This window comes from Manacus vitellinus, unplaced genomic scaffold (genome assembly GCF_001715985.3).
Source record: "Manacus vitellinus isolate BGI_N305 unplaced genomic scaffold, ASM171598v3 scaffold_35_pilon, whole genome shotgun sequence".
Lineage (NCBI taxonomy): Eukaryota > Metazoa > Chordata > Aves > Passeriformes > Pipridae > Manacus > Manacus vitellinus.
The window spans coordinates 4738546-4751292 of NW_021940498.1; the positions used below are offsets into that span (position 1 = coordinate 4738546).

General features: G+C 48.9%; 1 protein-coding gene across 1 annotated transcript in view; it reads right to left on the bottom strand.

Annotated features, from left to right (window-relative positions):
• Positions 1 to 4431: 4431 nt before the first annotated feature.
• Positions 4432 to 12747, bottom strand: part of UVRAG (UV radiation resistance associated) — a 56329-nt gene continuing 48013 nt past the window's right edge. The window contains exons 14-15 of the mRNA XM_018077127.2: positions 12389 to 12480; positions 4432 to 6307 (exon numbers count right to left, since the gene is read on the bottom strand). Of these exons, the coding sequence (XP_017932616.1) occupies positions 5644 to 6307; positions 12389 to 12480 (756 nt within the window). The 3' untranslated portion in view covers positions 4432 to 5643. The remainder of the gene's footprint in view (positions 6308 to 12388; positions 12481 to 12747) is intronic.

The following is a 12747-nucleotide window of genomic DNA, read 5'->3' on the forward strand; positions in this document are numbered from 1 at the left end:
CCCCGCAGCAGCCTCTGCTCCCCAAATCCGTGGGGAAGCCGAGATTTGGCCACTGGGAAGAGCCCCATCCCCTCCTAGGTGAGCCCCTGGAGGCACGAGGCTGCTCCCAGGCACTGCTGCCACACAGACACGAGCCTGCAGGGAAAGGAACTCCGTGCCATTTGTCACAACAGAAAGCTACCGAGGGCAGCAGCACAGAGCAAGGAATTGTTCCCAGGTCACAGCTTTCTCTGCAGAGCTCGTGGCTGATCCTCCTCACCAGGTCCCAAACTAGAGAAGGGAAGGTTCCCAGGTTAGTCCTGGTGCTGTTGTGCTGCTCCTGCAAGTGATAATCCTGCTTTTATCCCGTGTTCCCCTCACAGGAGCCATACAGGATGCTGCACTCCCAGTGACTAACAAATTAATTGGGTTTAAGATGTGTAAAATTTAAAAACTGCCGTGGGAGGAAAGAACAGGAACCTTTTCCCTAAAATAATACCCCGAGTGCCCATTTGCTGTGTGTGCTGTGTGTTCATGCATTTCTTCTCCTCACAGGGCGGTGGGTGTGCAGAAATGAGACCTTCCTGTTCTCTTCTTTGCATCTTGTTAATGCTGTGAGCCTCTTCTGTAACAGCAGCACCTCTGGCTCTTGCACCACTTTTGCTGGGGAGCCTCCGAGCTCCTCTCCCACCCTCAGACCCACACAGGGCCACTCCACACTCCCCCCTCGGGACGCAGCAGCGTTTTCCCTCCACCCTGTTAGAAAACCAGCTTCGAATTCCACTGCTGGTTTGCAAATCCCAGCTGAGACCCACGGGCTGGAGGGAGCAGTGTCTGTTTTTGCGAGGTCCCAGCTCCCTGAGGGGAGGAGGTGGGAGCAGGAGAGGTGCTGACCCTGTGCCAGATGGGCACAGGGCAGTGCCAGGCCAAACCCACACCTCATCACAGCAGCCTGTTAACCAGCCCCAGCAGCAATCCCACCGGGCTGCAGCCCTGGTGTGGCCATGGAAGGATGGGGAGACACATCCCAGTGCTGGAGGCAGCCAGGACAGCTGGAGCCTCGTCTGCCTGGGGAGCTCAGCAGGGCCTCCTCGGGGGGATTTGCTGAGATGATGCCCGGAGTTTTCTCGTGCTCTTTGGGAAGTGGGACGAGAGGGAACAGTTTAGGTTCCAAAAACACGCTCAAGGAATGTGCCTGGCCATGGGATTGTGGATCCATCCACTGCTGTTTAATGAGCTCCCCCTGGGAGCAGCACCAAGACCCTGCTTGGGAGCTGTGTGGGGCAGGGGCCTCCACCTCCCACTCCGGGCAGCAGGGAAGGACAAGGCACCACTGCACCGAAAACACAGCCCTACTTCGGCTCCAAAAACATTCTGGCACAACTCACTGACTTGGATTTTATCTGCAAACGTTTTCAGCCTGATACCACTGGGAATCCTGATTTTTTCCGAGACTTACCAACAGGAAATCCTGGGGCTGGAGGGCTCAGCTGTAATGAACTTATTGTGTACTCAAGCACTGAACGTCGATTTGGATTACAATGTCAGAAATAAGCACTGAGAGAAGGCAACTGTCCCCTGGGGTCACCTGTCAGGAACTCCCTGAGACTGCCCAGATATGGACCTGAGTTATATTTGTCCCTGTGCAAATGTAACAGCTAAGACTGAACAAACCTACTGTGCCTTGGAGACGAGCCCCCTCATCCTCTCCCAGAGCCTTTTCCCACTTTTCACAGGGATTCCTTGGCTGGGGATGCTCCATCAGAGGCTGCCCAAAGAGCTCAGGGGCATTGGGAGCCTAATTCCCCGTTAGTGCACATCTAAACCAGGGCCACTTGGGTCAATCTGGGAGCCCAGAGCCCCAGGCACAGCCGGGATTCCCACCCTCCCAGGCACACACAGGTGAAGACAAGATCTTGCTCCCTGGGCTGAAGGCACCCAGGAATTAATCTGGAGTGTGGGATGCCAGGGGAGAGGAGCACAGGGGGAAGAGGAACAACACACACCTTGCTCTGCAGGCACGTGGCTCATCCACCCTCTGCTCTCCACAGCCTGGCTGCAGACAGGAGCAGGGAGGCTGCACTGGAAAGCTGGAGACCTCCATTCGTTTCTCACGCCCCACCCTGAGCACTCTGATAAAAATGTGCAGCAGGAACGTGGCTGAATGTGCTTGAACTCCACTGGGAACTGAGTGAGAAGATCCTGCAGCATCATGAACAAGAGTCTTTAGCTCCAAGTTAATGCTCTGAACACTCACAGAACCATTAAGGCTGGAAAAGCCCTCCAGGCCCATCAAGTCCAACCATTCCCCAGCACTGCCAAGGCCACCACCCACCCATGTCCCCCAGTGCCACATCCACAGGGCTTTTAAACCCCTCCAGGGATGGGGACTCTCCCACTGCCCTGGGCAGCTGTGCCAGGGCTGGACAACCCCTTTGGGGAAGGTTTATCTAGATCAGATCCACTCTCTGCAGCAGCATCTCCAGCTACATTTCAAGGCAAATAACTTCCATCTTATTCTTTCCATTCCTTACTCTTCCCTTTCATGCAGCTGCATTTCAGTCACGCTGTTCAACATTGCAAAATAGCTTAAAGTGAAATTTCTGCCTCCTGTATCTTCCCACTCCAGCTCCAGGGCTGTACAGATGATGCCTTGGCTTTTTACTCTCTGCTGACAGACAGATGGGGTGGGAGAAAAGCAAAAAAAAAAAAAACCACCAAAAAAACCCTGCTGTGGGTTTGATGACCAATAAGCCAAGGACTTCTGGGCGCTGGGAAGGACACTGTGGTTGAAAGCAGGAACACAAAGGAGCCATTAAGGAAGACACACAAGTTGAGAGATACTAATCAGTTTTATTTTATAAATACAGATGAGCTTTCCCGCGATTACCAACATGGTTTTAACGTGTCATTTACTCTGGGATATTCTGGTCTTGCTTATTTGAAATACCTGGTCAAGCAAGGATAAGCCAATGCTGTTGTGCTTGCTATAAAAATATAGTGGGATCTGATCTTCCAAAACTAATATTCTCAAAAATCTCAGGAATTCCTAAGCGAGGGGAAAAGACTGCAATGAAATGCTTTCTCCACTTGAAGACATTTGCAGACATTTAACAGTGTCACAGCTGTGCAGGAACTGAAAGGCTTTTGACAGTTGAAAGCACACTGTGATCTATCATCTCACCTCCAAACCTACTGTTGGTTTCTCTCCCACTGCGCTGTTTGCAAAGTAATTTACAGGGGGCTGGATAAAAATAAACACACAAAAAAGGACAGCTAGGAGGTGGCTGCAGCCTGTCCAACCCCCCCCAGGAGCTGGGCAGCGTGGAATCAGCCCTGGGACGCTGTCCCTCCTCACACCACCTGCCACATGGGAAGTGGTACAAGAGGAAGAGAAACCCAGGGATAACTGGAGGCCTCCTGAAGGTACGTCCATGGGAAGCCCACGTGACAGATGCAGAAATCAACCCTCGTGTCAGACACATTAACCATCCCAGGGCTCAAGCAGGAACAGCAACACAACACTGGGGAGCACAACTAGACTTCATTTGGTTTGTGCAACCTGAGAAAACGAGCGAGTCACGAAAAGAGCAATGCTGCCAAGCCCCACTGCTGCCCTGCACACCCCTTCCCACACGGGGCCCAACGACACCGAGACCCCCACGGCCGCCTACGACACACGGCCACCTCACCACGGCTCTCTGGGCTGCTCTGAGGAGTCACCACCACACACAGGTCACGCCTTTCTGTCACACAGGAACACCAGGGCGCCCACAAACAGGTCTGGGCTGCCTCCAGAGCGCCGGATCCCCTCCCACAGCTGAGCCCAGGTACGGAACTTCCCCTGCAGGACATGGTGAGACACAGGCACAGGGCAGAGGATCTTCACTCATCACTACTCAGTGCTGTGCTTCAGGGTGTTCATCTCTCCAGCCAAAGCACAGCAGGAGTTTCCTATCTATCCCTTCCCAAAGATGATGGCAGTACTTCCTCTGGGGAAGCTTTTATGAGGTTGGAATAGGGGAGCTAATTCAGGGGAGAAGATACTCCTGGATGCGTCCAACTTTGCACCTGAAATCACGTTCAGTGTCTCAAATAATCAAGTTCTCTGAGTGCTCCCATCCAGCACCTCATCCTGGGACAGACCAAAGCCAACAAATGGCTGCAGAGAGGCTCGATCCACCCCCCAGCTGCAGACAGAGCTAACAGGGGAGATGTGACTATCATTCAATACAATCACTGAGGTGTCAGCTGGAAACAATGCTTATCCTAGGACAGTGTTATTATGGATATTGGTTCTCACATAGACATCTTGTTCTGACAACAGAGAGCTGAGATTATACAATTCCACATCTGAACAAGGGAATTTAGGCTGGTCTTATGTGAAGGCAGGGAAAGACTAGGTCGTGGTTCAAAAGAAAGCATAAAACCAGGGAAGAACAGAAAGCCAGGCATGATGAAGTGTTTTTTATTCTGCTATATATTTTTATATTTCAGAGCTCGCAGGTGAGCCCAGATCCTCGGGTACACAATATAGAAGGCAAGAGCCATGAAATCCAAACGGAAACAAACACCAGGAATGGCAGAGCAGCTGCAAATTGCTTTCCCATTAGTGCAGCTGAACACGTGTGGCAGTGCTGACCTGCACCTCCAGCAAAGCCCTGGAAGCTTCTTCCTTCCAAGTACAGATGGTTAAAGAAAGGATATTAATTCAGATGAATAATGCAAAGTGCCTCCTTCCTGCAGAGGGTGGAACAATTCCACACAGTTTGCCTAATTCCAAAGCGCTGACTGCACTCTCAGGGATTTTAGGAAGGTGTCTGCAGTGCCCCTGTGTCCCCAGCAGACCCCTGGGAGGGCGGCAGCTGAACCCTCTGTGTTGGCAGTGGGTCCATCAGGTCTCTACTTGTGCCCAACCCCAGTGGGGAAGGGTCAGGCTGAGATCACTGGACAGAACCCTGGAGGCGATTTACTCCTCGAGGTTTCCATGGGAAGGAAGAGCGAGTATGGAGAAGAGGAGGAGTGGGACAAACCCCCAAATGTCACTTCTGATTAACCAGGTGCAGGTATCACACAGGTGCTCATTCTCTGGCATGTCCTCACTGCCAACTGAAGACCCATCAGTGCAAACTAGAACTTCGCAGGCTCCAGAGCCCAGTCAAGAGAAAGCTGCTCAACTGAAACAAATCCATGGTATTTCTCTAACACTGGCTACATTGCTCAGGCACACACAGGAGTACCTGGGAGAAGGCAAAGATGTCTTACCATAAATGTACGTTTAAATTAAAGGTTCTTTTTTTTTTCCTCTTTTGAAAAGATTAAAATAAATTTAACTCTAAAGAATAATTAAGAAATCAACAAATATTCATAGAAGGGCCTGATCAGCGCTAGAAGTCGTTTTCAGGAAAGCCTTTATAAATGGATTTCAAGGCCTAAAAAAAAAAAAAGAATTCCAACAGATTATAAATACCAGACATAAAAGGACTGGAAGCAGAATAAACCTTTACCTGGGGCTGTGCACATACCATGATCCTGCGGCACCGTGCTCGAGTCCACTTGTCTAACACCATAGGAACAGCTTTAGCTCTTTTATTTTTATAATTAATATAAAGAATAAGTGCAATTTGATTTCCCCCCGGAGCACTGATTCCCCCCCGTCCCGGCTCACTTGTCCGAGCTCTTGCGGGCCCTGCGGAAGCTGGACATGTTCTCGTTCAGGGCGTAGATCCTGCGCGAGAACTCCTCGAACTCCCCCAGCACCTGCTCGTCGCACTCCACGGCCACGGCGTGTTCCACCGGGATGGAGTTGAAGTCCTCCAGCTGGTCCCCCGAGCCCAGGGCCGTGGCCTCCATGCCCATGATCTCCTCGGCCTGCTCCACGGCGCAGCAGAGCGCGGGGCCGGGCAGGGGCGGCTCCGGGGCCCCCGGCCCCACCGCCCCGTTTATTGCACTGCACCCGCCCGGCGAGGGGTCCCGCCGGCCCCGGGGAGGGGGCAGCAGGGCCCCGCTCTCCCCGTTGAAGCCGCCGCACAAGTCCTCGCCTTTCCCGGCGTTGCCCCTGGAGGAGTCCAGGGAGGTGTCCAGGGAAGAGCTGATGGGCCCGGGCGTTTTCTGCGGCTCCCCCGCGGGGACGGGCTGGGTTAAAGCGGAGCTGTAGCTGGGAGGAGGGGTTTTGTACTGCAGTCTCTCGTTGCCGGTGCTCGTGGCCCGTTTCCGGGGTCCCTTGTCCGGGGAAGGAAGCCCACTGGAGAAGCCGATGTGCAACCTGCCGAAGCTGGAGCTCTGTCTCTTTGGGACGGGGATGGCGCTGGACGTGTGGTGCCGGTCGCTGCAAGGGAAGGGATAAATCACGGCTGTGGGGCAGCTCCCCAGCAAGGCAGATGTTTAACCAAAGGCTGCAGCAGTTCTTTTATCACAACCCCGGGCTCCGCTTGGCCAAGGACTCGTATCCTAAAGTGCTAAACCGCCCCCCCGTGTTTAGTGCCGTGAGAACCACAGAACACGCCCCAGAGGACGACCTCCCTGAGCAGGAGCTCTGACAGAGCCCCACGGTTTGGAGAGTCAATCACCCAAGAAACCACCACATTATGTTAATTCGCACTGTTAACACCGTTTTATAGGCCCAAGCTGCGCTTTATGAATTATTGCTGTTGACTGTGTATTTATGGATTTATGGCCTGTACTGGGCCGTCATAAACTCTTCAAAAGTGAGGAATTATGGCTGAATCCTCCACGAGCAAAGAATTCAACAGTGGACTTCCCTAACAGCTGCTCAAAGGAGGAAAACCACACCAACGTCACTATTTGCAGAGGGTTATTCTCGCCAGACCTTCTGCTTTTCTGTGTCAATCATTCCAAAACTTTTGGGCAATCATCAGCCTCTGTTTCTCAAGGAACACGAACCAATCAAGCTTAATTTAATTTTTGACTTCACTATTTAATTCGGTTCCACAAACCGCTTTCACTGTCTCAGGTTCCGTAATTTGGAACATCCCCTTTGCACCATCTGGGCTGTGTTACGTGAATTTTCCTTCACTGGCTTAATCCTTACCCAAATATAACCACCACCCTACATGCAAATACATAATATGTGCATTAACATAAGCAACCAGTTCATTTTCCTCCAAATTAAAAAAATAATAACAAAAATACAGCTATTCACAGTTATACACATAACTCTGAGATTCAGCTGCTGTCAGGATGAGCCTCCTTCATGAACTCCATTTAAGAGAAACTCCTGCTCAAGGCCTGATACATTTTGGGATCTGCCTTGCAGGGGAAAATCTTGGAATAGCAGTTCTGAGGAGTCCCCAGTGGGGATCCTTTTCCACAGGACTTTTCTTGTTTTGCTGCCCCTTGTAAATAGGAGAAAGCTGATTGCAACGAGTCCCTGTGTGAAGAGTGAGTGTCCCCACGGCAGGGCAGTGAGCAGCACTGCTGCTCTTCCATTTCCTCTCCCACCCCACCTCCTCCCAGGCTGCCCCTTAATTCCTCTGTAGGGCTTCCTTCTCTTCCATAAAACCCTCAAATCACCTGAAGGAGAGGTTGGTTTTCAGGATACACATTTGCAGAAGTGAAGAAGAGAGGTAAGGGCCACACATGGAGGCAGCAGCAAAACCACCAACGTTTCCTTAAGATTCCAACAGCTGCTTCAGACCTTTTGAATGCAAACTCCACAAAGCATTTGCAGCTTCTTCTGTCAACCAACCCCTTCACAATGAACCATTTATTTTTAAAGTGATGTAATGTGACAAACACAAGGATCTGAGGCAGCAGGCTCGTGAACTGTACTCAGGCAATGTGCACTGCAGATATACTGGGGATGGTCTGCTGGCCCTCCCTTCCCCCAGCTCAGAGCCTTCTGCCCTTGCTCAGAAAACAAATGAATACTCTGCATTACTTATTTGATGAGATTCTGTTTATCTTACAGTTAGATGGCAAGTTTTAGGAATTTACCCAAATTCCAAGATGTGCAAATATTCACAAAGCCAGATATCACTCAAGAACACTTCACTGGTTCCAGGGACACATCATCCTGCATTTCTGTGAACTGATTCCTCAGGACAAGTGACAACTGAGTCCTGCAGATCACTGCTCCAATTACAGGACACTCTGCAATGAAGCAGATGGTGCTTTTCAGGGCAGGAGATCTCAGGTTTTGCTGCCTCCCCAATTCCAGATGCTTGCCTTGGACACTTCCAGGGATGGGGCAGCCACAGTTTCTCTGGGCAACCTGTGCCAGGGCCTCCCCACCCTCACAGGGAAGGATTCCTCCCCAGTATCCAATCTAAACCTACTGTCTGGCAGTTTAAAGCCATTCCCCCTTGCCCTTTGAGCTTCACAGCTCATGGAAGTAGTACAAAAACTATGTCAAAAAGGAAGTCACATTAGAAAGCAATCCTCCAACTGCTCAGGAAGTTTAGAGACTGTCAGGTTCTGTCTCCAGTGAGGAGGGCTTGGCTTGCAGAAGCACAGCCCTTTACTCCAAGGTACAGCCTTGACCTGAATTACTGGGGTTGAGCTGCTCCAGCTTCCAGCCCCAATTCCCTGGCCCATCTCCTGAGGCAGCAAACAGGTGTGGATGCCTGTCCACAAAGAACAGCCTGTGACTGGAGGAGTATAAAACCTGAGCTGATGAACTGTCATCAGGCCCTAAAGACTTTCAGTCATCAGGCTGGATGAGACTGGAGCTGGTTACATATATGTACAGTTCCCCTCAGAAAGCAGGACTTCTAAATTAAAAATAAAAAAAGAGAGAGGAAAACCTCAGGTTTATTGGACATTGTAGATAAGAGAATGACATCATCCCCAATCTCAGCGTTTCAATTGCATCCAAACCTCAAAAGCCAATTTGTAGCAGTGTAACTTCAGCTGTAAGTCGTCCTGGCAGCAAAATTACAAAGTAGCTATTTTCTGCCCCAAATGTTAGTTTGCACCAGTTAATAAATAGTCCATTTGGGCATTCTAAGGCACAAGGCACAGCCTGCCCGCTGTAAACAGGCGAGAGAAAGGGACTGAAGCAGGACACAAACATTTCTGAAGTTATTTTCTTAGTGAACACTTTCTGGTTGTTTGCAGTTCTGATAAAAAGCTCCTTCAGTCGGATTCACTTGTGATTATTTAATCTGTCTGCAAGGGGCTCAGAGAAGCTGTAAAGCAGTATGAGGGACAGAACACAATTCACAGGCTCAAATATGTATCTTTTCCTCCCCACAAAATGTTCCCTCTGAGGAACATTACTGGATCACAGCTGGTTAAAATACTAAATCTTGATTGCCTGGCCAAGAGCCAAAATCCACAGCTACAGCGCTTCGGTATGAGAATGCTTTTTAAAAAAAAAACCCCAACAACTTAAACACCATTTGATCTTTTCTGTTGCAAACTATGACCTCATGGCAGCAAGAACGCTAAATGAAGGTGTTTAGGTTGGTTTACAGCCATCCATGAAATGTTTGAAGCTCCAAGAGCAGCTCGGAGCCAACGCCATGTCAACCGTGCTAAAAAGCAATAATAGTTTCTCACCTTCTCAGAGATTCCTGGTTCAACAAGGTACAACAGCCACGGGGAGGCTGCCAATGTGAAGCTGAGGTGAAACTGCATCTTTTGGCAGCCGAGAATTTCTAAGGTACGTTAAAAAAAAAATATCAAATCTTCATAAATTAAGCTACCAGAGATTTTCTTAACTCTGAAGTTTAGGGCTCCTCTCGGTCCTAGCAGCACATGAATCAAGATGCACCTTCAAAACACAAATTCAAGCCTTCAAGTATTTTTGAGAGAAGCCTTTAAATGCAACTCAAAAGGGCATCTCCCTGACTACAGACAAGCCCTTCCAAAGGAGTATCTTGTATTTGCCAGCATTAGACAAGTCTGTTGTCTGTTCACCAGGAAAAAACCTCCTCCCTGGACTGTTCAAGTTTGCAGAGAGCTCTTTACTTGTTAACAATCACACTGTCCCTCAGAAGTTACACAGAGTGAAACAAAAATAAGCTGAAGAATAGGAGAGAAAATTAGTCAGTCTCTTGATTTGATGCAACCATGATCTAAAGAGTCTGAGCCTGTGAAAGGTACACCTGAATAAAATCATGTTAAAAACATCCAGGAGGTTTGAAAGGAGCTTCTAAAAAAGAGGGAGAGCAATTTTTAAGCAGGCAGAGAGTGATGGGACAAGGGGGGACAGTTCTAAACTAAAAGAGGGTAGACTTAGATTATACATTAAGAAGAAATCCTTCCCTATGAGGGTGGGGAGGCCCTGGCACAGGTTGCCCAGAGAAGCTGTGGGTGCCCCTGGATCCCTAGAAGTGTCCAAGGCCAGGTTGGATGGGGCTTGGAGCAGCCTGGGACAGTGGAAGGTAGGGGATTGGAACTGGATGATCTTTAAAGTTTCTTTAACCTTTCTGTGTTTTGGTCTCAAAAGCTGGAATAAATTGCATGCTCAGAAGAATTTGAGAGAGAAATTGCACAGGGCCTTTTGCATCTGCAAAAAGCTAATCTGAAAACTGAGCTGCTTTTCTGGAAGCCAGTGAAACCCCAGGACTAAAAAACTGGACACGGAGAATTATTCCCAAAAGGAAACAGAAAAGATTCAGGGCACCACAACCGAGACAGTTTAAATCAACAACAACTTTGGCTCATCATCTTTCACCTTCAGATTCAACATGCAGGTCTGATGTCAGGAAGGTCCGTTTCTGCAGCTCTGTAGCCCCTGTAACAGTGTGAGGGAACCAACAGATCTGTCTTGATTTTGTCTCCATCCAGCACAAATCATATTTTGCAGTAGGGGTAAGGGGGGAGAAAAGTAAACACAGCGGGACATTGGTGCCAGGAGAGACATGAAGAGGGAAGCAGAGCTTGTAGACCTGCAAGCTTGCTGCCATAAATCACACGGGGAGGGATGTGAAAACACGGATTAATCATTGCAGTGTCATGCCTGAGGAACCAAAGCAGCACAGATCTCCCCAGGCAGAGGGATCCAGCCAGCAAACCTTCCTGCACAGGCACTGGGCTCTCAGCCCTCCCACAAGGCCAGTGCTGCCCCAGAGACTTGACAGCCAAATCTGCTCTGATGCACAAAATAGGGGGGCTCTTCTACAAAAGCTGTTCAGGGTTGTGTTGGTTTGTTTTTAAATCTGAAGAGGTAAAGAAACTATTGTGTACTTCAAATCTAAACTGATGCTATCAGAGCAAGCTTAAGCCCGAAATAACCATGTATTTCAGTTACACTGAATATCTCAGGGGTTCAGTTCAGTCCAGCCTGCAGAGAAATGCAGATGTCTTGAGTCAAAAGCAAAAGTGAGCTCGATGCACGGCTTAGGAGTTAACACCAGTTCTGTTCAAGGAGAAACCCAGTCCAGTGTAAGTATTGGTTTTACCAGCTCATGATGGTTTGACAGAACTGGAATTCAGCAAAGCCCAGCTCCGGTGCTCAGAAAGGGAACTGAGGAGCAGCAGCAAGACCAAACAAACCTGGCAGTGCAAGGGAGTACGTAAATAAAAACCCTCCCGTGTCCCTGTTCTCATCCTGCAAACCGAGGATAGCCTGGAAATACTTTACTGACTCCAGTTTGTGACACGGGGTATCAGATGATTCACCTGCAGTACCCTGAAAACACACAATTCCTTCCAGTCTTCACTTTAACAGCTGGTGGCTTTGCTGCTTGTTCCAGCAGAGGTGGTCAGCTGTTATCCACAGGACAGTGGGCATCTGTACTCTGCCCAATTATCAAAGTCTAGCCAGCTTTCCCCTCGAGCTGTAAAGCCTCATTTCCATCTAAATTACTAGGAAGCATTAAGGGCATTGTTTGGAATCCTTAGCCTTGAAAAAGGAAAGGTTAAAAAGGAACAACTACTCACACTAGGTTTGGAGGTGAGAAGGAAATGAGGCATAGACATCCATGGGTGAGGGGAAGGAATGTGATACTCCCAGAGAACTAGGCTTAATATTCCTAAACGTTTGGAAGTATTATCCAGCCAAAAAAACGTGCTTTGTGTTGCTAATGACTGTGCATCACCTACAGCAAACAACAAGAGGGTTGTGTGATGGCAAAACCTCTAAGACAGACTGCCCAGGCTAAGACAGAATAATACAGAGGGTGCCCCTGCTACCAACCATTAGATACAGCCTTAAGGCACCAATTAACTCCTCCCCTCCCTCTAGTGAGGAACATTGCTTTTCACACAGGCTTCCCCTCCTACATCAACCTCTGAGAAGGGCTGTGGGCCCATCCTACAGAAGATAAGAAAGCAGTGGAATATTGTGGCCATTTACATGGAGTGTATTTTGGGGAAGTCCCAGTCTCACCAGCTTGTGAAGAGGAGCTGCTTGTTTGTGACATATCCTTACCTCCAAATATTTTTGTAGCATCCACCTCTTTATTTTAATTACAAAAAAAAACCCCAAAAATATACTTACCATCTCACCATTAGCCCAATCTCCATGAAGTTTTTCAGGTTGGGAAGAGTTTGCCTTAGGTCTGGAGTACTCAGCCCATGCTGATACCTAAGCTGCAACAACAGAAAAAAAACCCCTAAAATCAGCACAGCTTTCCAAATCCCACAGAACATAACACCATGGTCACTTAATTTACTAGGCTTTTAAGAAAGTGTGGGATGATTATCCAGCAGTTCCAAGAGATTTATTCCTCTTAAGGAAATGTTCCATTTAATACTTGTATTAGCAAAACCCACCCAAGAACAGGGACAAAATAATCAGTCAATCTGAGTGTGAAACCTCCTTCCCCTTTTTCCATTTTCTGTCTGTAACAGGAGCTT